This window comes from Sorex fumeus, unplaced genomic scaffold, assembly GCF_029834395.1.
Source record: "Sorex fumeus unplaced genomic scaffold, SorFum_2.1 ptg000063l, whole genome shotgun sequence".
NCBI classification, from domain to species: domain Eukaryota; kingdom Metazoa; phylum Chordata; class Mammalia; order Eulipotyphla; family Soricidae; genus Sorex; species Sorex fumeus.
In genome coordinates, this window is record NW_026606120.1 from 68,549,527 (window position 1) to 68,577,161 (window position 27,635).

At 42.2% G+C, this 27,635-nt stretch overlaps 1 protein-coding gene across 1 annotated transcript; it reads right to left on the reverse strand.

Moving 5' to 3' along the window:
• Positions 1 to 1,357: 1,357 nt before the first annotated feature.
• LOC130035058 (U3 small nucleolar RNA-associated protein 18 homolog) lies at positions 1,358 to 27,635 on the reverse strand. Its single transcript, XM_056126538.1, is given in 14 exon segments — positions 1,358 to 1,465; positions 2,156 to 2,194; positions 6,267 to 6,409; positions 7,927 to 8,010; positions 8,012 to 8,102; positions 12,570 to 12,693; positions 16,153 to 16,243; positions 16,518 to 16,618; positions 19,002 to 19,176; positions 19,276 to 19,401; positions 21,381 to 21,408; positions 23,314 to 23,412; positions 25,472 to 25,584; positions 27,291 to 27,635. Coding segments are annotated over 13 exon segments (1,545 nt in total). The 3' UTR covers positions 1,358 to 1,465; positions 2,156 to 2,169.

Here is a 27,635-nt window from a genome sequence, read left to right on the forward strand (position 1 = left end):
TTTTCAATTTTTAAAAAGGAGGGGAGATCAAAAACTTGTCCTACTAGATATTGCTCATAAGCAATCTCTTTAATATTACTTTAAATGTTAGCTTTTCCCCTAAGATATGAAGGGATTAGAGTATGGTTATATTCTGATTAAAGAATTACTAACCTTGAAACCGGAATCAAACACATTTTAGTTGGATTAATGGGGCTGGAGCGATAGCACAGTGGAAGGGCGTTTGCCTTGCACGCAGCCAACATGGCCGACCCGAGTTCGATTCCTCCGCCCCTCGGAGAGCCCGGCAAGCTACCGAGAGAATCTCGCCCGTATGGCAGAGCCTGGCAAGCCGCCCGTGATGTATTCGATATGCCAGACACAGTAACAACAAAGTCTCCAATGGAGACGTTACTGGGCCCGCTAGAGCAAATCGACGAACAATGGGAGGGCCTTTACCTTTACCTTATGGATATATCAGAAGTAGCTATTGGTGACACAAACGTATCAGGTCTTCACATGCTCCCTCCCTTCCACATAATCATGACCATTCAAAGTACTGAAATCTGGGGCTAGAGGCACATGCTATGCAGGCACAGTGAAGCCCCATGTGAAGCTGTAGCACTTCAGGGCCCCCAGCATCACCAGGTATAGCACCAGAGGGTCCCAAGCACCAAGTGTGAACCTGTTGGTCCCCCCAAATACTGCAGAACCTGTGCAGCATTGCATCCCTGCAACCTAGCACAGAACCATCTGGCCCGAACTGGCAGAGCAATGCCCCTGGAGCACTGTGAATCCCACCTCCCCATCCTACTCTTCAAAGATGTACAAAATCCAGAAAAGACCTTTCATTTAAATAAACACTTTATTTCATTTTATGAGATAGCACAACTGCCTGTCAGAGAGCCCGGCAAGCTACCAAAAGTATCCCGCTCACACAGGCAGAGCCTGGCAAGCTTTCTGTGGCGTATTCGCTATGTCAAACTCAGTAACGACAACAGGTCTCATTCCCCTGACCCCGAAAGAGCCTCCAATTGTTGGAAGACGAGTAAGAAGAGGCTACTAAATCTCAGGGCTGGAATAGACGTTACTGGCGCCCGCTCGAGTAATTCCACAATCAACGGGATGACAGTGATACAGTGATGAGCTAGCACCATGACTCTTTTATCAATGACTTCCACCAGAACTCTTGGCTGATACTTTGAAACATGGGGAATTGTTAAGATCAAAGCTGGTTATAAAATATCTACCCTATATTGTATTTAGTTATAGCCAGATTCTCCTATCATGTTTATTATTAAATGTATCCAAGTTGTACAAGTAGGCAGACAAAGAACAATCACATACACTTGTTTTCAAACAGAAGTTATGTGTTTATTAAGACAATTCTATTAAATAGGTATAACAGGACCAATAAATCATATTATACATTCTGTAAAATTTCTAAGATTTATCAGGATATTCTTTTCATGTGGCTCAGCTGAACCTGAAGAAAGAACAGAAGAAATGATACACTTGATTTCTGGCTACTGGTCATTAACAAATCATGTACTAGAACTGCAATTTAAATTATTTTCCTTAACTAAATTTCTACGCACACCCAGAATTTCTCCTCAATATCTATTAATCTTGAAGACCAAATGTCAACTGTGATAAAAAGAACTGAAAAAAGCTCAACCCCAGAACTACCTACCATCTTACCGCAGGTCAAAGATCAAGTTACAGGACCAAAGTATGTCCTCTTATAAATTTGAACACAAATGTAATGATCATTATTTGCATTAAATGGGTTTGTGACAATTCACGATTAAGCTACTGGACAAGCCACATAAAAATCTTTCAAGAAATATCTGCAAAATAAGAGGGCTCATGCAAGTTGTGAAGAGACTTACTCTTCCTGCAAAGTATATTCTCCTTGTGTATTAAATGATTACATTCTGAAGATCATTACTGAACTCATTATTAGAGATGTAACGTCAGAGAAAAATAGCCAGATTGCTGAGATACAGGCTAAGAAATTCCCCAGAGTTCAAGTACAACTAGATTCTTTCTGATCTACTCTTGCATTCCACTACTCTCCATAAAGATACAATAGGTGCAGTGAACAGTAGCAGTTCTGCTAACTCAGCAACGTAACTCTAAAATATGTAGAAGCAGTAATAAAAAAATTTCTTACTTCGAACAATTTCTCTAGAAGTCTGAATAATGGTGCAACCTGAAAAAGTAAAGAACAAATCATCTTAACGACTTTTTGATTGCTCAGAGTATTATCAGTCAGAAGATTAGAATCCCTTTGTCACCTGTGGTTGGTGGGAGCAAGCAGAGAAACTCTGTCCCTGGGTCCGCCGAGCTGCAGTCCAAGGTCTCAGAGAGTTCCGCTTATCTTGTTCTGTGGGTCTTCAGTCGTGCGTGAGTCTTGGCCGGAGCTGCCACGCGGGTCTGGAAAGCGTCCTGGAGTGTGGAGACAGCTGGGTAGTGGAGGTAGTGTCAATAGTAAAAGTGTGCCAGTGGGGTATTTATCTGGGTAGGGTGGGTCTTCTGTGTGCAATCCGATCCCTGGGTGGTTGATGAGCTAATTCGCCAGCATGGTTTGGCGCATGCCTCAGGCAACAGCAAGCTAACCTCCCAGCTCGCAAAGCAGTGCAGAGATGCGATCAAGGAAGACCTCAAAGAGAGAAGATCAGAAGTACTGGTAGATGCGGCAGAACCTGGGAAAAGTATTCGTTACGCCCGCCTGTCCTTTGCCAACTACAAGACCAAGATGACTGCCCTCCGACGTCCTGATGGATCCATCACATCCTCCAGAACGGCAATGGAGAAGATTATCCATGACTTCTACTCAAATCTCTTCGATAGCCATGTCCACTTGCCGACATACCAAATTCCACGGGATGGATATGTCGTTCCCAACATTCTCCCTTCCGAAATCCGACACGCCATTTCGTTGGTAAAGAAACAAACAGCACCTGGCCCAGACAAGGTCAGACCTGAACACCTGAAGAACCTGCCATCAGTACTCATCAATACACTGGCTCGGCTCTTCACTCGCTACCTGTCTGAATGCAAGGTTCCGTCACAATGGAAAACCAGCAGGACCGTACTACTGTTCAAGAAGGGAGACATCCATGACATTGGCAAATATCGCCCGATCTGCCTATTGTCTGTCATCTACAAGTTGTTCACTCGAGTCATCCTAAATAGGATTGGCAGAACATTAGATGAAGGACAATCATTCGAGCAAGCCGGGTTCCGCAAAGAATTCAGCACCATTGACCATATCAACACAATAACCAAACTCATTGAGGTTTCTCGGGAATTCAAGATGCCGCTCTGTTTAACGTTCATTGATTTAAAAAAGGCCTTTGATTCTGTTGAGACAGAAGCGGTCATTGAAGCCCTAGCCAATCAGGGCATTCAAGCCCAATACAGCAAGATCCTCCGTGAGCTGTATTGCGGATTCACTACCAGGATCTCACCATTCTACAAAGAAGTGATCGTTGATGTCAAGAGAGGGGTTCGGCAGGGTGATACCATTTCACCAAAACTCTTCAGTGCCACCCTCGAGAACATCATGCGACGACTGGAATGGGAAGGAATGGGAGTGAAGATAGATGGTCGGCAATTACACCACCTCCACTTTGCTGATGACATTGTTTTAATAACACCAAACATCAGCCAAGCGTCACAAATGCTGGCCGACTTTGACCATGAGTGTGGAAAGGTAGGACTACAGTTGAATCTTACGAAGACAATGTTTATGAGAAACAGCCTCGTTCCTGACGCCCCATTCACTCTCAATGGAACGACCATTTCTGAATGCAACAGCTATGTGTACCTAGGTCGAGAAGTCAACATGACAAATGACCAGGCACCCGAGCTGCACAGGAGGAAGAGAGCGGCTTGGAACGCCTTCAAGAACGTCGAAGAAATAGCTAAGAGGACAAAGAACCTCCGGCTCCGGGCACATCTCTTTGATTCCACTGTTCTTCCTACATTAACATATGCCTCAGAGACCTGGGCCCTGCGCAAACAGGATGAGAACGCTATTCAGGTCTCCCAAAGAAGAATTGAAAGAGCTATGCTTGGAATATCACGTTTAACTCAAATGAGAGAAAAAATTCGGAGTTCCGACATCCGTCGACGATCAAGAATCAGGGACGCTGTCTCATTTGCCAAGGTATCAAAAATCAGATGGGCTGGTCACGTAATGAGATTTAAAGACGACCGCTGGACTAGAGCTGTTACCGACTGGATTCCACGGGATGTCAAAAGACCGCGTGGCCGCCCACCTACCAGATGGTCAGACTTCTTTGTGAAGATCATGAATGATCGGTTTGAGGCTCTTCATGTTCCCAGAGCGAACAGATGCCATTGGGCTACACTAGCATGCGACAGGGACAAATGGAGACGTTACTGGTGCCCGCTCGAACAAATCGACGACTAACGGGAAGTTAAGTGATTAAGCGATTATCAATCAGATCACAGAACAGCACTTAGGAAGATTTTCGAAGGGAAAAATGCAATCAATCATTCTCAGCAGGCAGTCAGGTTAAGGCTCCACAATCTGACATTCTGTAGGATTCTAATGCTAATAACTCAGATTTCAGGGGAAAAGTATCAAATTTGGGAGCCTATAAAATACCCTATCAACCATACCTAATAGAAATGTTGTCATTTTACTCTGGTGAAAACTCCAATGCCCTTTAAGGCTTACTTTAAAAAAACAAATCCAGTTATAATAATGATGCAAAGCTTTGCAAGAGAATTTCTAAGTACAGTACAAGCTTGCATCCTTTTATATATTCTGAACTCAATCACTCCAATAGTGATCTGAAAATAAAATGATAAAATTATCAATTTTCCTGGTAAAATCCATTTTCCTTTCAAAATAAAAAGAATTTAAAACCCCATCATTATTGTTTGCTACCTTCTCTTTACATAACAATCTACTCAAATTCCATTTACATTCCTCCCCACTCCACTTGCATCTCAGCATAGTTCAGAAGCGGGCATTCCCAGAAGCATACAAAAACAGGCTTCTATACAGCTTTCACTACAATGCTAGGGTGTACAACAGTTTGGGTCAGAGACAAAAAAGAAAGCTATAATGCTTGCCTGCACGCAAGAGGTCCTAGTTTGGTTCCCTATACACTGCCAGGAATGACCCTTGAACACTGTCAGGTGTACCCCTGAGACTGCCAAGTGTGACCCAAACCCCTTATTCCCCCTCAACCACCCCAAAAAGAGAAACACGCAGATCTCCATAAAGAGACATCTTGTTGTCTCTCATCTAGAGATGATATAATTAGGGTTGTCTGTTCCAGCTTCACAGACAAATATGCCTGGTACAGAAACAGGACTAGGATAGCATGCAAGTTTTTGGTAGGTTTGGGGCTGGAGCGATAGCGCAGCGGGTGGGGCGTTTGCCTTGCATGCAGCCAACATGACCCACAAAGGTTCGATTCCCGGCACCCCATATGGTCCCCTGAGCACCGCCAGGAGCAATTCCTGAGTGCATGAGCCAGGAGTAACCCCTGAGCATCGCGGGGTTTGACCCAAAAAGCAAAAAAAAAAAAAAAAGGTTTAGGTAGGTTTCACTGTAGTTAACATCATTATGTAATGTGAGGAGGCCTTTAGGGTCACAGCTGGGGGTGGTAGGGGCGACTAATAGCTTTGTGCCCATGATACAATAATAATGCACTGACTGCACACAAGAATTCCAGCTGTAGCACAATATTATTTGGTAGGATTTAGTAAGTTACATAAATTTTTAAAAGGATCTGGGAACACTACTGCCATCCATTTATATAGCATTCCCAGAGTCAAAAAATAACATACAAAGTTAAGTCAAATTTCGGTAGCATGTGAAACCTGTACGTGAAAGTTCTTGTTAAAAATTTTTTTAATAATTTTAATAATTACATGTGCTGAGAGACATTAACCAAACTTAGTATGGTGATCAAATGCAACATATATACACATCAAATAATTATTTTGCATATCGAAAATTAACACTTTTCTATATTGATTGTAGTGTAATTTTAAAAAGCCACTACCACCCCCTCAAATTTTCCAGATTAACCTTTTCTCTGGTTGTGACATTTTATGGGAGAAAAATGCAATTTTGTTATAGAAGAACTATGAAAATCAAGTTAAGCTTCCTATAGGTAATCATTTATAATTAATAAACTGTAAAGAATAAATTGTACATAACTGCAAAAATATCAGACTGGCATTTTTTCTCAAAAGAAATTAACAAATATTTCTTACTTAATGTTAACACCTACCTATACAGTAGAGCCTTGCCCTTTTCATTCCCCATGGCAAAATACCCACTTCTGGGAGAAAAATCCATGGTATGAACAAGAGAAATAGTCTTCTTTTTCACAACTGGAAAGTTTGAAAATACTGTACAGGAAGGAAGGTGAACCTGGAAGGAGATATTAAGAGGCTTTAAACTAAAGTAACTGGGAACTCCTTTCTTAAATTTTAATCTTTGTGCTGGAATTAAACTGTTCATTTTGATTATAGTGCACACAAAACACAATTCTCTTATTGTAGCAAAGTGTTCCAAAATTTGATTTTCAATGCATTCTTAATTAAGACAGAGGGAAGAGATCTGAACACAACATTCCACAGAACTCAGGGTCTACACCAAGTTCAATGCTTGGGGACCATGCAATGGCGAGAACTAAACCAGGGCCTTCTGCATGCAGAGCATGCACTCTAGCCTTTGGGTTATCTTCCTGGCCCCGTTTTCTTAATGTTGTTAATGCAGCGTAAGTTTTGCTAGTGCCTGTGAGACTCAAATGTTTGCTGAACAAATAAACTAAAGTGAAAAGTCAACAGTAATATCCATCAGTACCTAACTTAATGACTACAGTAAAGAATAGGAAAATTTGATCACAAGGAACACTTCAAACATGAGAATACTGATTTTATATAACTGAAGACTAAACAAAGTAATATCAATATCATAATTTCCTTTCTTCATTTTGTTTTTTCCACTATATCTACTCTTAGCTTTTTGCAATTGCTCCTCAAGATGGACAACCATGCAAACCGCTTAAGAGCCAAAAGTTCACCCGAAGCCAGGTCTAAGCATGAGGAGGAAATCACTTTCTACAAGACTATTCTGGAAAGCACGAGTCCAAGAACAAGACAAAATAGACAATACTCAAGGTGTGGATAAATAAAACCTAAGCATGGGAACAGTTATCCTAAGCAGACTGGAATTTTAACTACTCCCATTTCAAAAAATGTTTCGCTCTTGCAAGAAATTTTATGTTTAAACCCACAGAGTTACCATTCAACTCTGTATGTCTCGATTACCTGTCATCATCCATAATTTCAGATGAGATTTTATATGTTTACAAACTTAATTCGGTCTACTCCCTTTTCAGAAAACAAAAACAAACAAAAAAACCAGTGACACCCCACCCCAATGTACTGTATTTCACTGACCACACACTGAATACTAGGAGTCTTCCTAATAAATCAACAAGTTTAGTAATTTATACAAAGATTTGTCCATAGTTTTATGCCAGCAGTTTGAATTGCAATCTCGTCACATAATTTTCAAGTTCAATCTATTTTCAAAACCTAAGAATCACCTCCACTCATTCGTTACTCATTAAGGAACCCTAAAAAAAAGTCGATGAAAGACAACCACAAAGAAATTAAGTGTCTGACTTAAACATATTTCTTTATGCATATGCTGAAAAACTGAAAACAAAGGCTGCTTTAAAAATGTTAAGATCAGACAACACAGCTTTCCCAAAAGAACTGACTAATTTAGTGGCTATTGTATCTCATTTCTACAATAACCTCAAGAAGCTGTAATACAAATAACTCTACATCAAAAAAATAATACAACACTCATTATATTATTTTTCAACTTAGATTTAAAAACTATCAAGGATAAAAGAAAGGGCAAGGCAATGTTACCAATCTGACTGCTTCTTTCATTTTGTCCAAAGCAATTGCCAAGATTTCTGTAGCAGGATTAAAGGTCAGAGACGTAACACCTGTTAACCAAGTTCATTATAGCTTTTATTGGCTTTGGGTTTGTTTCTTTGAGACAAGATTCTTGATTATAGACATTTACCACTCCACAATTAGAACTGCAAAGAGAAAAAAGTAGTACAAGAGATTAAAAGCAAGAAAAAAACTTTCACAAGATACGTGAATACATAGTCACTCCCACCAATTAATGAGTAACTGTAGTATCATGTTATATTACAAAGGAACCTGTGGGGCTGGAGAGATAGTATAGCCCAAAATACCACCAGGGATGGTCTGAAAAGTAAAAGAACTCCAAGGAAGCAGTGGCTGCAGAGCTAATCCCAGGATAAAACCCAAACATTTTTTACAGTTCTACCTTATGTTAATAACTCTAGGGTTTTTTTGTTGTGGAGATCGTAAGTTGTGGTATTCCCCACCAAACCCCTATCTCGGTACTTGGGGATCTGCTCCTTGTGGTGTTCCATGGACCATGCAGTACAGGGTATCCAGCAACTGCCCACCCCGTTATCTCTCCAGCCTTCCCTCTTGTTACTTCCAGCTGTCTTTCAATTGCAAGTAGAAACTAGAAAATCCAAGAAAACACTGAATCACTGTTACTCATTCCTTCAATATTAATTGTCTATTTCATGCCAAAGATGCAAAGGTGAACAAAGACATCAATAAGTGCCAGCCTTGGCATTTGTACCCAATCTAGCATTCCAATGTGTGAATAATGAAAGCTAAATTTCCTCTATTGCTTCTTTTTTAATTCTATTATATTGTGAGAAATTGAAAATTAGTGCCAAACAATCGCCGTGACAGAAATCTTAAGTTTTGAAACTATATTCGGCTGGGAATACTTGTAGTTCACAGTTAAGTGATTATTCACTCTAACTTCACTGAAATGTTAACCAGCAGTGAATATATACCCAAATGCATATAAAGAGTAATCTTCAGAGGTACAGGAGGTAACGCATTTGCCTCGCATGTGTTTGGCCCCAGCTCTATACAGGACACTGTATATGAGGAACCAAGCACTACTAGGGGGTCATTCCTGAGCAGAGAGCCAGGAATAGGTCCTGAGTGCTGCCAGGTATAGCCCCAAAATAGGAAAAACAAAACAGCAAACATTTAAAAAGTCAATCTCGGAGCTGGAGTGATAGTACAGTGGGTAGGGCGTTTGCCTTGCACGCGGCCAACCCAGGTTCAATTCCCAGCATCACATATGGTCCCCCGAGCACCGCCAGGATTTAATTCCTGAGTGCAGAGCCAGGAGTGACCCTGTGCATTGCCGGGTGTGAGGCCCCCCCCCAAAAAAGTAAATCTCAATGATCTTAGCATTGTCATTATTATTCAGATTCATGATTTCATGATTAGACCATGATTAATAAACAACAAGTCCTTGTAACCCCATACTTAACTTGCAAATGCATTGTAACCTGAAACGGTGACAAGTATCCCATTAAGTGTACTCTCATTCCTACTACTCAAACATACTCTTTTAATTACTTACGATGGCCTATAAGGATCCAAAAATAATTTACGTAATACAAGACCTATTCAGCTCACATGAAAAGATTATATAGTTGAAAGATTATATAGTGGAAATTTTAGCTAACAAAAATAGTATGTTAGAATTAAATATTTACTGCTTTAGTATATTTTTAATTTATTCACACATACTTCTCCATTTGACTCAAAGAACACTTTAACAAGAGATAAAAATGACTGGAAGGGAGGAATTCAGTCAGTCGGCTACAGGGCTCGACCACCAAAAACCATCTTCCTGATATGCCTATAACATCTGAAATTTCTCTAACAATCATTGACATTTATTTATGAGTTTAATAAGAGAAATTCAGTATATCCTTTGAACAAGCATTATCAGAATCCAATAAGTCAAAGGGTACTTCAAATCAAAGTAGATTCTTTCCGTTGTGGGCCTTTCAAAGAGTACAAAGCGACTAGAAAAAAAAAAAGACCAAAGCCAAAAAAATTATTAACTTCACAAATTTGTGGGAGTTAATTTTTACTCTTGCTCCAGAGAGAGGCAAACTAGTTATATTTAAAATTCCTGAAAATTAGGGGCTGGAGAAAGAGTACAGCAGTTGGGAGCTTGCCTTGCATGCAGATGACCATTCCAAATGGGTCCCCAACCACCACCAGGAGTAATTCCTGAGTGCAGAGTCAGGAGTAAGCCCTGAGCATCACCAGGCATGGCCCCAAAACAAAAGAAAACAAAACAAAACACATTTCCTAAAAATTAATCACTGTAGAAGAACAAAGCTATTCCCAGAAAACCTGCTAATCACAAATTGCTGCCACGGTTGTGAGGCACATGTTATACTTGGTATCACAGCCAAATTCCACAGCAAATTCTACCTTTTCATTTTTCCGGATCCCAAGGTGATGGGGACCAGAAGCCTCAGTAGGCGCTATTCACCTAAGGGACCTCTCTGAGAAAGAATTCAGATATGAAGTCATGAAGATGTTCAATGAATTCAATGAAACAGTCAGATAGCCAGTAAATTGAAAGAGGACATGAAAGAAACAATGGATCGCACAATCAAGAACATACATAAAGAAATGAGAGCAGAAATTGGAAAGCTACCCAAGGTGATGGGGAGAGACATTCAGATGCAGCTGCCGCAATTTTAACCTCGAAGAAATGAACACTGTGATAGAAGAGTGGGAAGTGTGCCATATTTCACAATAAGACCCATCTGACTTACCATTCATGGAAAAGTTAACTGAATTTTCTTTATGGATCAACTGTATTTTGTCATAAAAATTCACTCAGGAAGTTTTGAAAAGTGCTAACACAACACTTGGCAGATCTGACAGCTTACAATCATATTTTAAGTATCCAATGTCTCCTCCTACCCATCTTGAGACTAAAGTAGGAGAATAAAGCCATCTTTTTTCCAAGGGCACAAATCATTTTTGTATGCTTTTTATTTTTTGTGATAAAACAGTAATATGTCTAGATAAAATGTTCAGTTTCTTTTTTTTTTTTGCTTTTTGGGTCACTACCCAGCAATGCTCAGGGGTTAGTCCTGGCTCTGCGCTCAGGAATTACTCCTGGCGGTGCTCAGGGGACCATATGGGATGCCAGGGATCGAACCCGGGTCGGCCGCGTGCAAGGCAAACACACTACCCACCGTGCTATCGCTCCGGCCCCAAATTTTCAAAGTTTCAGCAATACGATCAAACAGTATTTTTATGCAACATGTTTTGATATGTCCTACTTTGGACAAAGTGGCAGGCTACCGAATGTAGCCTGCCCACATGGCAGAGTCTGGCAAACTCCCCGTGGCGTACCCAATATGCCAAATACCAGTAACAATGATGGGTCTCATTCTCCTAAAGAGCCTTGAATATAACCTCAGGGCTAGGATGAAGGAGACGTTACTGGGGCCTGCTCGAGGCAATCGACGAATAACAGGATGATTTGTGATTTTGTGATGTTTTGATATGTCCCTAGCCAAGAGGGGAAAAATGCATCAAATAAGCCAGTGCTTTTGCTTAAAACCAAATTCTTTGGGTTTTACTTTTAATAAATTGGAAATAAAAAATTTATATACTCTGGCTACCACACAGATGTTTGTTAGGATAAAGTACATAGTAAACTATCTTAAGAACTGATAAATACTAAGTTAAAATAAATGTAAAAATGTTACACTATCATTATAAGGAATATTCTAGGTGATTCATGGCTACTTAAAAAAAAACTGTTGGATATTAAAATAATGTGTGGGGTGGCAAGGTTTAGCCATCTTCTATGCCCTGCCCTCTATAAAATCACTTTTTATTTTTTATGGGAAGCCGTAACCAGTGGTGTTTTAGGGAACCATGCAGGGCTAGGGACAAGGACTTTGAATTATCTCCACTGTCCTAAAAATGAGTTTTAAACCCAAAGTTTAACTAAATCTGCTTCCTTATCAATGAGAAAGCAAAATAGTAATAGGAAATAGGAAAATAATGTGATCAAATGGGGATTTCAAAAGAAAAAACACGAGGACATAAGGTAATTCAGTATTTGCTGAAGAGCAGGCATTATCATTAAACACTACATTAAGTCAGATGTAGAATCAGACCTGTGCAGGGCCAGATAAATAGTACAGGGGTTAAGTTGTTTCACATGTAGCGACACAGCTCAATCCCCAGCCCTGATATAGCACCCCAGAGCACTGGCAGGTATGATCCCTCAAAATTAAAAAATAAAAACATACATATATTTTTTAAAAGGTCTGGTTTGGGGGCCAAAGAGACCATATGGAACTCAAAGAAGTTAAGGTACTTGCCTTCCATCCAGCCTTGTCTGAATTCTGAGCACTACACCTGGTCCCCTGAGCACCACCAAGGAGCACTCCTAAGTAGAGAGTCAGGAATAGCTCCTGAACACCACAGGAGTGGCCCAAAAACTCCAATCCCCCTCTCCCAACGATAGAAGTATACCAACTTTATTACTGAATTGTTCATAAACAGAACTATTCAAGCACCATTCAATATCATCAACTCTTTGGAACTTTCTTATTTTATTAGCACAATGCAATTACAAGTTTTACAAGCCTCTCTTTACTTACCCACAAGCAACGTACTGTCCATTCCTCGATGTAGCAATGCTCAATCCATAGAGACTGCCTTCATCAACAAATCTGTTAAGGCACTTTCTGGAGTTCACATCCCAAACATAAACTTCCCCATCCCCTGAAGGAAAGTCCAAACGGGTTTTGGTTAATTTTGGTTGTTTTTTTTGTGGGGGAAGGGGCGGACCAGGGGCTTTTTGGGACACACCTGGTGATGTTCAGGGGTTACTCCTAGCTCTGCACTCTAAAATCACTCCTGGTAGTGCTCGGGGGACCAAATCAAATGGGATGCAGAGGATGGAACCCAGGTCAGCCATGTACAAGGCAAACATCCAACCCGCTGTACTATCACTTCAGCTTGGTTTGGTTAATCACGACACGACCATCCTGTCATTTGTCGATTGCCTCAAGCAGGCCCCAGTGACGTCTCCTTCATCCTAGCCCTGAGATTATATTTGAGGCTCTTTAGGAGAATGAGACCCATCATTGTTACTGGTATTTGGCATATTGGGTACGCCACGGGGAGTTTGCCAGACTTGGTTTGGTTAATTTTGTTTTAAACTTCAAAGGCAAATGAACTAACCATTCTAAGTCTAGTTTTACTAGCACAAGGTCGATTTGCTCGAGCGGGCCCAGTAACGTCTCCATTGGAGACTTTGTTGTTACTGTGTCTGGCATATCGAATACTCTCGGTAGCTTGCCGGGCTCTCCGAGAGGGGCGGAGGAATTGAACTCGGGTCGGCCACGTTGGCCGCTTGTAAGGCAAACGCCCTACCGCTGTGCTATCGCTCCAGCCCAAACTAGCACAAGGTACTACCAATAAAGATCTACTATAAATACTCTATATTTATATTAGATCTAAAAAAATTGATCTAAAACATTTCTTACATAACTAGTCCTTAATAAACAGTAATTTTACAATAAGAATGGCTTGGGTTGAATTCTCAGGAAAACTTCCACTTCATGGAGATAAACCACAGGAGCAAAACTCTGAAAATGCAGGCTGGAGAAATACTCTGGGAGGGAAGGCACTTGCCGTGCATGCAGCCAATGCTGACTGGATGCTCAGCATTGCATTATGATTCGTCCCCACCCCAACACCATCACGAGTGACCCTGAGCAGAGCAGAGCCACGAACACAGCAAGTGTAGTAAAGAAAAGTAATTTTAAAAACCAAAACAAAATACTTCCTTAGCACTGGTCTCCCAACAACTATTAACAAATACCATTGTCTGTAGCACTGTCTTCCTGTTGTTCTGCTCGAGTGGGCCCAGTAACGTCTCCATTGTGAGACTTCTTGTTACTGTGTTTGGCATATCGAATACGTCATGAGCAGCTTGTCAGGCTTTTGCCATGCGGGTGAGATACTCTCGGTAGCTTGCCGGGCTCTCTGAGAGGAGCGGAGGAATCGAACGTGGGTTGGCCAGGCTGGCTACATGCAAGGCAAATGCCCTACCGCTGCGCTATCGCTCCAGCCCAGAGTTCCTAATATAATATACGCTTAAATGATGATCAGAAAAGGAGTAAGTCAAGAATGAACTGAGCCAAAACAGTTCATAATATAAATGCAGGGCAGGCGATGTGGTTCAATGGTAGAGTGCTTTGCATGGGTTTGCCTAGATTCAATCCCCACCACAGCACCAGAGGGTCCCCACGTACCTCTAGAAGTGAATTCCAAGGACAGAATCAGAATCAAAGAGTAGCCCTCAGCAATGTCAGGTGTGGTCCCAGAACAAACAGAAAGACATTGTACAATTTATCTATCACCTACTAATTTAAATATAAGAAATGTATCACGCTAAGTGAAAGGAGTGAGAGAGGGACAGAATGACTGCACTCATTTGGAGAATATAAAATAACATAATATGAAACCAACATCCAACGACAGTAGACCCAAGGGCCAGGAATATTGTCCCATAGTTGGAAGCCTGTCTTGATGCAAGCTGTTACAACTTAAGAGACAGGACCCCCACGGGAAAGGACAAGCTGAACCGACCTGAGGACTTAGTCTGGGATTTACGGTAAAAGCCTTCCTTGCTCTCAGAGCCTAGAGAACTAAGTGTTGGGATCTTTGTCGCTTACTGTATTTATCCAAACAACTGCAAATATTATACAACTAGAGGGAAAGATAAAAGCAATGATAGACAGAATGTCTCCTTGAGTTAATCTCCCCAAGAGAATTGCATCTGCCAAATGTTTATCTATGTAAATGATCAATCACACTTATATCCTTACCCCCCTCAGATATTCTGCATTAAACGGGCCATTTTCACCATCAGGCTGTGGTCCCCCATTTCCCTCTCTCTCTGTCTGGGGTGGCCTGAGGAGTTGGGGAGGTAGGTGAGGGGCATCTGCACAGCACCCCCAATTTACTTTGTGAAATCACACAAATGGGCATCTAATTGCCAAAATCATCCTTGTTTTTTTCCTGTCACCTGCAACATGTGAAACTAATCACCATCCTCCCCATACGCACTACAATTTCTGAAAAAATTCTTTGCCTGTAGAAAGGTATCACCCCTCGTCTAAACAGCTCTGAAGTTCATCTTCCTTTATTCTTATTTCTCCAGTGAGAATTCAATGAATGTCACTGTTTCAAAATTTTGACAAAATTCCCCAAGCTGGAGTAGAAGTCGAGGTTAGACAGTAGCAAATTAAAAAACATAACAAAAAGTTTAGACAGTTAAGTTAGTCTGAAAAGAAAAAAAAAATCAAGATAGTAGAACAGGTAAGGTGCCTGTCTCACGGCTTGATCCCCAGCACCTCTATACAATCCTGAGCTCTGAGAGGAATGAGTCCTGAGCTCAGAGCCAGGAGGAGGAGTTAAGCACCAAGCACAACCAGGTGTGACCCCCAAAACCAAAATTAAATTTAAAAAGAAAAATTAACATATTAGCAAAGGCTCCTCCCTAACAAACAATATTTATGCTAATAAGCTATGCAAAGATTTTAGAACACTACTCACAGGAACATTACTCAAACATCATCCACCAAACAATGGCAGCCATTCTAAAATTATGAAGGCCCCAAGATCCCTCAGGAATGGAAGGAGAGTCAAAGAGCAAATGGGTTGTCCAAAAGGCAGAAGTGCAGCACAGCGTAAGACAGAGCTCATCAGGGACGAGGAAGGTTGGTCAAAAATGCAAAACAGTGAGGAGATCTGGATTGTCTTCCATCAACAATGAAGAAAATTCACATTACCTACTCTAGTACCAAAAATAAAGAGAAAAAAAAATTAAAGGGGGATCATGAAAAGAAACTAAAACTAGCACCTTTTAAGAGAGAAAATGAAAATTTTAAGACTGGGTCACCTTACAATAAACATTTTCAGGGTCGGAGATGCAGGCTGGAGATGTGTGAGGCCCTGGATTCAACCATGAAGCAAAAAAAAAAAAACAAATGAACCTGCACTTTTCCCCCAGCTTTCCCCAAAATCCATTAAAGGCCCTTCAGTACCGACAGCGAAAATGACAAAAATGAACTCTACAAATGAAATTTATTTCTTACTTAAAAAAAAAAAAGCAGTTATCATCCACATCTAAAGCATCAAAAACTTTTTATCACCATGTCATTAACTTACCAGAAGATGCATATATTTTCTTACTATCTGAAGAAAATGTGGATGCTGCAACCCTCCCGTTGATTTTCATGCTACCAGTCAATTCTTTAGTCTGGAAGAAACGTGTTATTTATCAAATTCATAAGGAGGTAAATGAACAAATCAAACTGTGTGGAATGACTTTCTAAAAAATTCGAGCTCTTATTTGTTGTTCCTGTATTTGCTTTCCCCAATATTCCAAGGTGTCACCCAACTGCCCACAGCTTCTGCCCAAGTTCTGCTACGCTTCTCTACTAGACATGCAGACTGAAGGACCAGAAACTATGGCTCAAGACATGAGTATCTTATCCTCAAAGAACAAGCCAACCACTAAGAATGAGTTATACCTTCATTGACAGCAAATGCAAATATCCCGCAACACCATTTATGAGCAAGAAGGTCCCATCTGGGGCAACTTCGAAACTCCTTATTATCTTCTCTTTCAAACCTAAGAAAGGAGATCAATCAATGACATAAAATAAGTATTTTTTCAAAAACTTAAAAAAAATCAACAATTAAGGGTTTCTGATCCCCGGAGTTATTGAAATGCATTCAAATTAAACAAAACCAACGTTAGACTCAACCAGCATGACCACATGCATGACTGAATAAGTACCCAGATACAAAGTGCTTAGCCAATTTCTCTTTTACTCCGAAATTACCAATGTAACTGCAGGTGAGAGATTCAGTTCATCCCTACTGCGTGGGACCTGTGCAAACACAGCGAGTGTGCCTACAACAGAGACAAAGTGCCTAAGGACTCCTTCCTGACACAGCCAACCCCCTCTCCCTGTCTGCAGGTGGGTCAATGTCTTTAACTTTAGCCTTAAGTAAATTTAATGTTTGGAGACAACTTAGGAGCACTCAGGGGGTCACATACTCTTGGTTGAGGAGCACACTGGTGGTGCTGGAGTCCTACCCAGAAATGCAATGAAGAGTAACAAGCGACGTGGGCAATGCCCAGGATGAAAATCTCAGGTTCAAGCATGCATGTCTGGGGCTCTCCCACTGAACTACATCCTTGGACATTAGCGGTAAACAATGACAGAAGACAGGACGGTACTCAGAGGCATACCATGACCAAAATAAATACGTCTAACTCATAGTTACTATTATAATCAATATCATTATTACTTGGCTATTCTTACTGAGTAAAGAGTAAATGCTGAGGGGAAAAGGATAAATGCAATCTCTTAAGATGCCAGTGATGGGACAAACAACCTGAACAGCAGCAGGTCCAGGTCTTGTTTATCATAATTAAGAAAGTATCAAGATTATTATCTTGACCATGGCTTGCTTCTCCAAGGTCCATGCCATGGTCAGATAAAACCAGCAATTACTATATAGTGCTGATATAGGAAAATTTCTCTTGATATAAGGAAATGCTTTAAAGTTTCACAACTCAAAGTGAGGTTCCTCTGCAAAACCATATCACCTGAGCTGCTAGAACCACCATCATCCCAAATTCAGACTTACAGAACCAGAATTTGCACTTTAACAAGCTCCCGGGGTGATTCATAAAAACGTTAGTAGAGGAAAAGCATCAAGTATGATTACATAAAGAGATTAATCGATTTGGAAAGAATTACAAAATGTGTCAGAGAACATAGGAAAGAGTTGAAAATATACATTATGGGGGGCTGGAACAATAGCACAGCGGGTAGGGCATTTTCCTTGCACGCGGCCAATCCGGGTTCGATTCCCAGAATCCCATATGGTCCCCTGAGCACCACCAGGAGTAATTCCTGAGTTCAGAGCCAGGAGTAACCCCTGTGCATCATCAGGTGTGACCCAAAACGAAAAAAAAAAAAAGAAAAAGAAAAAGAAAATAAACAATATGAATGTTAACAAAGCTGAAAGTTGGCCTTATTTCTTCCAACCACTAGTAAAAATAAGGCTGTACAAAATCCTTTACAGCCCCACACATGTGCAACTGGGCTGCCAGTGAGCTATAGTATATGCCACCACCTCCTAAGATTTATAACATCAACCAAGCAAACCTCATTACAAGGCTTTGGTTCCCAGAGGATTCATGAAGGTGTCACTGTATTTTGTCACAGTAGGACCAGGGGAATGCAAGAGAAGAATGGGCATAGCAGAGGAAAGATATTACTTCACCTGACAAAAAGTATACTTAGAAAGTAGTTCATTCTTTAAAATATATCACAATCACCAAAAGCAATGCTTTATTTCCTTTAAAGGTAAAGGTAAAGGTAAAGGCCCTCCCGTTGATCGTTGATTTGCTCGAGCGAGCCCAGTAACGTCTCCATTGGAGACTTTGTTGTTACTGTGTCTGGCATATCGAATACTCTCGGTAGCTTGCCGGGCTCGCCGAGAATCAAACTCGGGTCGGCCATGTTGGCCGCTTGTAAGGCAAACGCCCTACCCGCTGTGCTATGTAAACCAAATTTCTATTATAAGCAGCACTGGTGGGAGGTATCCTTATTACATCATAAACATCAGAAAGATGACAATAATTTTTTCAAGAAAGTATAACCTAGGTTTTCTAGCTTCCATGATCAGGCTCTTTCTACTGCATCAAATGCTAATAACTTTTCAGATATTTTGTTTTGCATCTCCTTTTTTTGATTGTGGGGGTGGAAGGCATTTCCAAATTATGATTTTCTCATAGTTGAGTATTCAATAAAATCAATTACCTATTTTCATTCAAATACATTTCAACACAAGATTCACAAATAATGTAAGCTATTCTTAAGAATCCTATGGGGAAGGGGGAACAAGCGGTTATAAAAACTGTTTAATGAACTAAACTGTGGGCTTGGAAGGAGAAGGGAGGGCAACAATCAGTTGTGTGTTCATTAAAAGCCTACCTCTCACTTGATGCACAGGAATTAGCTTTCCAGCCAGCATATCATAGACATAAAGAACCTTGCTATGGGTACTCGTAGCCAGAACCTCTTCTCCATTAGCACTAAAACAAGCCTTAAAGATCGGAAACTTTTCCAAATAGATGCTCTGGATTTTAGGATTCGTTTTGCCGTCAACCTGTAAGGCAGTGCAAAATGTTCCTGTTGGTCACTTCCACAGACCCTGTATCCTGATGGTAAACATTCTTCACTACAGGTCTTCATCCAAAATGCCTACCTGAAATAACGATACAGAGTTATCTAGTCCAGCAACCATCACAACTTGTGCACCTGGATGAAACTGCACAGATGAGATCCGAGCAGAAGTAGGACGTTCAGCATTAGCAGGTTGGCAATTCTTCATCTAAGGAAGGACAAAGCTGTAATTTTATCAATTCCAATGAGCTAAACGCTCTTTTCTTAAAAGCATAAAACATTATAAAGCAGTTTACAATGCAAAACAAAGTGCAATGGACAGGCCACAGCGCTGCTACCACCACCTTCAGAATCATTTTGTAAGAACTAATTTTTAATCAGCTGCAGAGAAAGTACATTGGGTGGGGCACTTGCCTTTGTTTCCGGCTGACCCTATAGGGTTCAATTCTCAGCACAACATATGGTCCCTTGCGCCCTGCCAGAAAGTGCTCCTTGAGCAGAGAGCCAGGAGTAAGCCCTAAGCAAAGTCACGTGTGGCCCAAAAATAAAAAATGTGTTACCTTCTTTCAATTAAGGAAGATTAAATTCCTTACAGATTTTAGAGTGGTTTTTCAAAAATGTACAATTTTGGTAAGGAAGGACACTGAATTCCAGGGCAATTTTATTGCAAGTTTCTGCTTTCTGGCACCTTTGCACTCATGACACAAAGTAAGAGAGACTATGTGGTTGTCTCTATGGTTCTAAGGCTGCCATGCAAGGATAGAGAGGATGTTATTTTAAACTCAGTCCCTACATATCAAAAAAAGAACAGTATAAAAAAAAAATACAGTGTTGGCCCAGATGTGGAGAAAATGGGACTCTCATTCACTAGTGGGAATGTCGACTGTTGCAGCCTTTTTGGGAAGACAATATGGACACTTGTCAGAAAACTAGGAATTGAGATTCCATGTGACCCAGCAATTTCACTTCTGAGCAACTACCCCCAAAGAACCAAAAACTCTATTCAGAAACGACACGTGCACTCCTTTATTCATTGCATCACTATTCACAGTAGTCAAAATCTGCAAACGACCTAAGTGTCCATGAATAGATGACTAGATTTAAAAAAAAATGGTACATATGCATAATGCAATACTTCAGCTGTAAAATGAAATTATGCAATTATCTACATGGATAAATCTGTAGAGTATCATGCTGAGTGAAGTTAGGAGGAGACGAACAGACACAGAATGACCTCTCCATATGTAGGATATAAAGGAAATTAAGGGGTCAACAAAGGCAATTAATGGGTTAACAAAAACTCAAAGGTGGCAAAAACTAAGAACCTGTCTATAGTAAGGGAGGGAGAGAAGGTTGGGAAGAAGTAGTGGGACAGGAGGACAATGGTGGAAGAAGTGAGATACTCTGGTGAAGGGTGTGGTGCTGGAACTTGGTAAGCGAAATTCTAATCCTATTATCAACAGTATTGTAAACTCTGGAGCCTGAACTAATATTTTTTTAAAAAATGTAATTAAAAATATTAATGTGTTTAGTCTATAGTCTACCTTCCACATGCTTCTCCCATCCTGGGAGGATCCTCCCAACACCTCTATTTGGTGTTCCCTTCTTTATCTGAGCTCCCTTTTCCCCTAGTATGTGTGGAATTGAAACCCAAGCACAAAAATGTGTACGTCTGCAACTGTACCTCACGATGTCTATTAAAAATTTTTTTATAAAAAAATATATATATATATTAATGTGGTTGCTAATTTTAAACATATTCACGATTCTTTGAATCTATGGACTACTTTATTTCCTTTTTTATTTTTTGGTTTGGGGGACACACACAGCAGTGCTCAGGGGCTACTCCTGGCTTGGTGCTGGGGACTGAGCCAGGGTCAGAGGAATGCAAGGTAAACTCCTTAGCCTCGTTACTGTCTGATCCCAGCTAGTTCTTTCCTTCCTCTCCGCCCCCCAAGTTTTCCCCCTGCACTAAAAATTCAACTGAACTACAAAGAGGTAGCTTAGTGGGACAATTCAAGTTTCATGTGTATGAGGTCCTGGATTCCATCTCGAGCACCTGAACATGTTCATAGATGAATCAAAAAACAAAAATTTAATCATGCAAAAAGTATGTGTATTTTACTTGTAGTTAAATGTTTATGCTAACTACATTTTCAGCAGTAGTTAGCACATACATAAAGTCACCCTGTGCGGAGCTAAACGAGTCATCTTCCTAAAGTAAGAGGGAGACAGATTACCTTTCCCCTACTGACTTGCTTAACAGCGTACCCTTCTCATCTACCACACAACAGTATTTTATAATGGGAAAAATATCTTTGTCAGACAGATCTTCCCTTTGACAGATAGTTAGTGGAAGAATCCCACTGGAAAAGCGTTTGAAGAAGTTAGACACAGTGACAAATTAGAAAGTTAATTGCTGGAGACCACTTTAAATAGAATGGCCAGGAAAATTCTTTCCAAGGTATTACTTGAACAGAAAGGAAAGTACAAGGGATTTACAAAAACAAGTCTCAGAACATTTAAGAAACATAAAGAAGGACTTCCTAGCTAGAGTAGGAAAGGAGATGTAAAAGATCTGAGGTAAAATTTTAGACACAGGCAAAAGCTGCATCTTAGCAACTATAATAAGGAATTCAGGAGTTTACAAAAAGAAAAAAGAAAAAAAATAACGTGACTTGACTTTTTAAAATTCTTCTTGCTATAAGAATACCTTAGGAAGAATGAAATCCAGTCATGAACTACTATAGTGTACTGGATGCGAATTTCATGAACGAGATTCAAAGTACAGAAAAACGCAAGAGGGGAAATCAAATACAATTCCTAACAGATAACTGAGAACATAATTTAATCTTTCTGATTATCTTTTCATTAAATATTTACCAAGGCTAAATGAGAGTAAACACACAAGCAATCCCACAGATAATACGAATTTAAATATATGAATTAACTAGGAAGCACACAGGCTTTCAGAGGTCCCCCGAGCACTGCCTGGGGTAATTCCTGAGAGCATGAGCCAGGACTAACCCTTGTGCATCGCCAGGTGTGACCCAGAAAAAAAAAAAAGTCCTTTCTGACTACATTAGCAGTTAAAACCTAACTGGTATCCATTAGGAAATGTTTTTCTAAGGAGCGCATGTCAGGCAAAGTACAATTCTGAGCTGACTAGTGTTAAAAACCTGCTTTTTAAATTCTCAAGTTTTAAGTTTGGCTTGTGTTGTAACCTTTTTCTTTTTCCTTATTTAGACCTGTAAATTGCAGGATACCAAAACTCAGACACTCATTCCAACCAGTCAGAAGGAGAGTCTTTATTGAAGTGCCTCAGAACATTCAGTAAATACCCAGTCATACCTTAGTAATGATACTAATTCAGTCTAGAGTATGCTTCTTAGAACAAAGTTTACAAATAAGTCTTTTCTCTTCTAGCAGTGATTTCAGAGCAACTGCTAGTTCGGTGCTCATAGGAGCAGCCGTTTGGTGCCAAGAACAGAACTCAGGCAACTCTAGGGGGCAAGCATGCTTTCAGCCCTTTGAACTCACTCCTTGGCTCTACTAATTTGTTTAGGCAGGACAACAGTATCCTGAATATGAAGGAAAATGTCCTCAATCTTAGCTAATGCACAGTAAGAAATGGGAGTGCAGCATCACTGCGTCTCATCTTACTTTCAAACACATCAGGAAAACATCCCAACAGATAAAACGAGTAACAGATGTTTTTTAAAACTGTTTTACCAGTGCCAGGAACTGAACCAAGTGTCTCACATAAGCAAATCAAGCAACTGCCAAATCAAGAGAATAAATTTGATTAAACCCCAATACCAATTGTTTGTAGCTGCTATTTTTTATATTATAAAGTTAAGAAAATAAAATGGCTTACCATATGAAAGCGATCAAGCAAATTAGCTCTGATTTTATTTGGCTGATTGTATCATATGTTTTCCCTGAATTTTCTCTCTACTTTTATTCCCTCGACTTCCAAAGTATTGAAATTATTATTTCTTCCGATAGCAATGTTCTTACTGTTTCAAACTGGAAATCTCACTACCCAAAGATTAGGTAAATCAAGATGAACTACTGATAATAAATACCTTTTGGTAAATGTATGAGAAAGGATACTTACTCTTCTTTAAGTCGCTCTTCAAGCTTTTCCTTTGAAAGTTTACTCTCACTGGAATTTTTCATCAGGTTTTTCCGAAACCTATTGTTCATCATCTCAACCCTAAAAACAAAAAAAGCATGTTTCAAACATAAATATATATATATATTTTTAATTTATTTAGGCTCTGTGGGTCTCAACCAGCAATGCTCAGGGGGTTACTCCTGGAGGTGCTCAGGTATGGGACACGCTGCCGTATCACTCCGGCACCATATACGTAAATATCTTTTAAGAAATCAACAAATAGTTGCTGCTGCTAGTACTCTGAAACATTTCACTGAGTACATTTAGGTCCTGATATTAAAGCGCGTAATAACCCACATGCATATTCTCCATTCCCCAACAATAGAGAGGAGGAGGAAAGCAGCTCACACTGAACCTGCTTCTGGGCTACTCCCAGTTCAGGCAATGCTAGATGCTTGGGGACCGACCCCACTGTGCCTGAATCACACTAGTCAGGCTGAATGTCTGGAAAGTGACTTAATCCCTAGACTACCTCTCCAGCCAGAACCAGTTATCTAACTCTTCAGAAAGCTATTATTTCAAACTCAATACTATGAAAGTCAAACCTTAGAATATTATGATGAGGGGCTAGAGCAGCAGTATGGCGCATAAGGACCGCCTTGCATGCTGCCCACACAGGCTGGATCTCCACCACCACAAATGGTCCCTCAAGCACTGCCGGGAGTGATCCCTTAGCGCAGAGCCAAAGTAAGTCCTGAACAATGCCAGGTGTGCATCGCCCACCAAAAAAAAAAAAAAAAAAAAAAAAAAATACTATGATGAAAATCCAGGAGGAAACATTTGTCTCTGATGAATCTTACTGTTTTGTTTTTGAGGTCACACCCAGCGATGCTCAAGGGTTACTCCTGGCTCCGCACTCAGGGATCATTCCTAGCGTTGCTTGAGGGATCACATTGAATTCCAGGGATTGAACCCAGGTGGGCTGCATGCAAGACTAACACCCTACCCTCTGTACTATCACTTGGGCACCAAATTTATTTTTTAAGTGGGGAAAAATGCTAATAGCACAAAATATTCTCATTCACTACGGTACATATTACGTATTCTACCTTTCTTAAGCCTATGCACAATTCCAGACATTGTCCTATTTCGTCTCAAAGAAGAATTATATAAATTCATGTACTGCTATACAAATACGATTAATGGGACAGCACTGATAGTACAGTGTGCAGGGTGCTCGCCTTGCACACAAGTGACTTGGGAACAATATCCCTGGCACCTCATATGGACCCCAGAGCCCTGTCATGAGATCCCAGGGCTTGGAGCCAGTGGTGATAAGCCCTGAGCACTGCTAGTGTGTGGCCCCAAAAACGAAAAGTAAAATACTGTTACATGCATTTTTTGGGGGAGGGGTCACACTTAGCAATGCTCAGGGGTTACTCCTGGCAGTGCTCAGGATGCGGGGATTGAACCCAGATGCGGGGATCTAACCCAGGTCAGCCTTGTGCAAGGCAAAAACCCTACCGGCTGTACCATCGCTCTAGTCCCTGTTACATGCATTTTATAAAGGGAAAAAGTACATTCTCTTGTCCATGGCCAGTTATGAGCTGACCAAATCAGGAGGCAAATTCAGGTCAGATATCAAACACAGTACGTCTTTTTCCTTTTTTAAATAAAAGAGTGTATTTTTTTCTTTAGATTTCTTTTACTTTACAGAAGGCCCACTATTACTTTTTTTTTGGACACAGTACTCTCTTAACTAGTCTCTTTAAGTATGAGAAAAAAAGACAAGGAGTAGCACATCAACATGCTAACAATGATTTTCTCTCTGCCGTTTATGAATGGCTTTTCCTTTGTATACTTCTCAATGTGCTTTTTTTTTTTTTTTACAAAATCATGTTTGTAAAAAGAACCTAAAAAAAAAAACTGCAATGGGGGGAGGGGGGCTGCTGGTCACACCCAGCAGAACTTACTCCTGGCTCTATGCTCAGGGATAGATTCTCCAAGACTTAGAGATCACTCCTAGGGTGCAAAGGATCAACTCTATGTAGGACTCATGCAAGGTAACTGCCCTATATGCTATACTATCACTCTGACCCCATATGAAATAATTTTTAAAGCAGAGGGACTCCAGGGGAAAAAAATTAAGGCAACTAACATTTCCTCGTCTTCATCTTCCTCATCCACCCAAACTGGCTTCTTCTGAGGTGGAAAATTATCTTTTGCTTCATTCTCCACTTCTGAGTCATCAGAGTCCTTCCGAACTTGAACCTAGAAAAAAAAAACAAAACATCTTCAAGCATAAAGGCGTTTATATTTTATAGTCACAAACATAACACACTGAATTTTAACTTTTTTTTTAAGTCCACTAATGAAATAATGGATGGACCGGTCAGGAGCCAATGCTAGAAACAAAATGAGATTGGAGCATGAATGGGACCTTCTCTAACCACCTGGTTAAAGGTGCATATGGGGTGATAGTACAGCAGACAGGGCATTTGCCTTGCATGCAGCCCACCGGGTTCAATTCCCAGCATCCCATATGGTCCCCTGAGCACCGCCAGGACTAATTCCTGAATGCAAAGCCAGGAGCAACCCCTGAGCATTGCTGGGTGTGACACACACACACACAAAAGGTGCACATTCAAGGAAAAGAAAGTTAACAACGCCCAAAGTTAAAGACCCAGCAAGGCATAACAAGGGTTGATCACTTTATCTCACTGCTGGCTGGAGAAGCCTGTGTTCTCTCTTGAACCCATTTCCTCTGCCTCTCCTAAGCTACTTTCGTTCATTAAAAACCACCCGCGACACAAAGAAAAAGAAAAAAAAAACTAAAAACCTGTGAAAAGAAAATGGGAAAAATTCCAGATCTACTCAAAGCACAGGACCAGAGGCAGACTAGCACAGAAGACAAAATGACCTGATTAAATGTCAAACATGATACCTCCGATTGTTAGGAAAACCCTTTTTCCCATTTCCCTGCGCCAGGGATGCTTCTTTCTAGCTTTGCGGCTACCCCTAAGTCCTCAGGGCTTAGTCCTGATTCCGTGCTCAGGACTCACTCCTGAGAGTGCTCAGGGAACCGAACTCTGGTCGGGGGGAGGGGTGCAGGGGCGTGCGCCCTGCGCCCTGCACCCTTCTCTCGGGCACTCCGTTCCTGACCGTCCTGAGCCAACTACGAACACAACACGGACCCAGACCCAGAGCCCGGGAGACGCACTCACGTGGGCTCGGGCTGCACCGACACACCACGGAACTCAGCAAACGACGTCCCCGCGCCCGGGACCGGCGTTTCCTCGGTGAGGTCCTGCCAAGGGCCCGGCGTGTGTGTGTGGGGGGGGGGGGGGGTGTCCGAAGGGGAAGGCGAGGCGCCTCCGTCCTCCTCCTCTCCTCCCGGTCCCCGCCGCGGGCGTGCTGCGCGAACGGCCACCCCCGCCCGGCCTCCGGTCTGAGCTCCCAGACGGTCCCGTGGGCCGCTGCCCGCGGCTGCGTTTCCCTCCGGCAGTGCCCGGAGGGTGGGTCGCAGCCGAGGAGCGGGGCGGCGCGGGGCTTCGGGTGCCGGGGGGGAGTGGGACGCGGCAAAGAAAAACCTAACGGAATAGCCGAGAGGTTTGTCCCCTCGCACCCAGCACAGGGCAGTCCGGGACACGCCCCCCCCGCCCCCGCGAGGACACCCAGCGGCGCGCCCCAGGGACCGGCTGCCGAGCGAGCTCCGAGCGTCACGGTCAGACCCCGGGCGCGCGCCGACGACGCCCCGGCCGCACCCGCCAGACCCGGAGGGGGAAAGTGGGGGAGCGAGCGGCAGGCGGCGCGGCGCAGCGCGCGGGGCTCCGGGAGACGGGCGGCCCCGGGGTCTCGGGCTCGCGGCCACCCAGCGCCCGCCCGCCCGCCCGCGCGCGCCGCAGATCGCCCAGGCTCCGCCCCCGAGGCTCGCCGCCCCCCGCGCGCCCCGCCCGAGCGCCGCCGCCTCCCCTCACCCGCGGGCCCCGCAGCCGCCGCAGCAGCGCGTCCTCGTCGGCCTCCGCGTCGCCGAACACCAGCTCCTCCAGGCACCGCTCCACGCCCGGCTCGTCCTCCTCCAGCGTGAGGCGGTTCCGCTGCCGGAGCCGCTTCTCCTCCGCCACCGCCGCCGCGACGGCGACTGCAGCGGTCGCGGCGCTCGGCCCGGCCGGGGCTTCGCGCGGGGATGAAGGAGCAGCCTTGCGGGGCGGCCCGCGCGGCCCCTCTCCGGCTCTCGGCTCCGGCCGCTTCCGGACCTTCCGCTCCGGCTTCGCGCCGGGCCCGCGACCCGCTTTCCTTCGGCTTCTCCGCTCGGGCGGCAT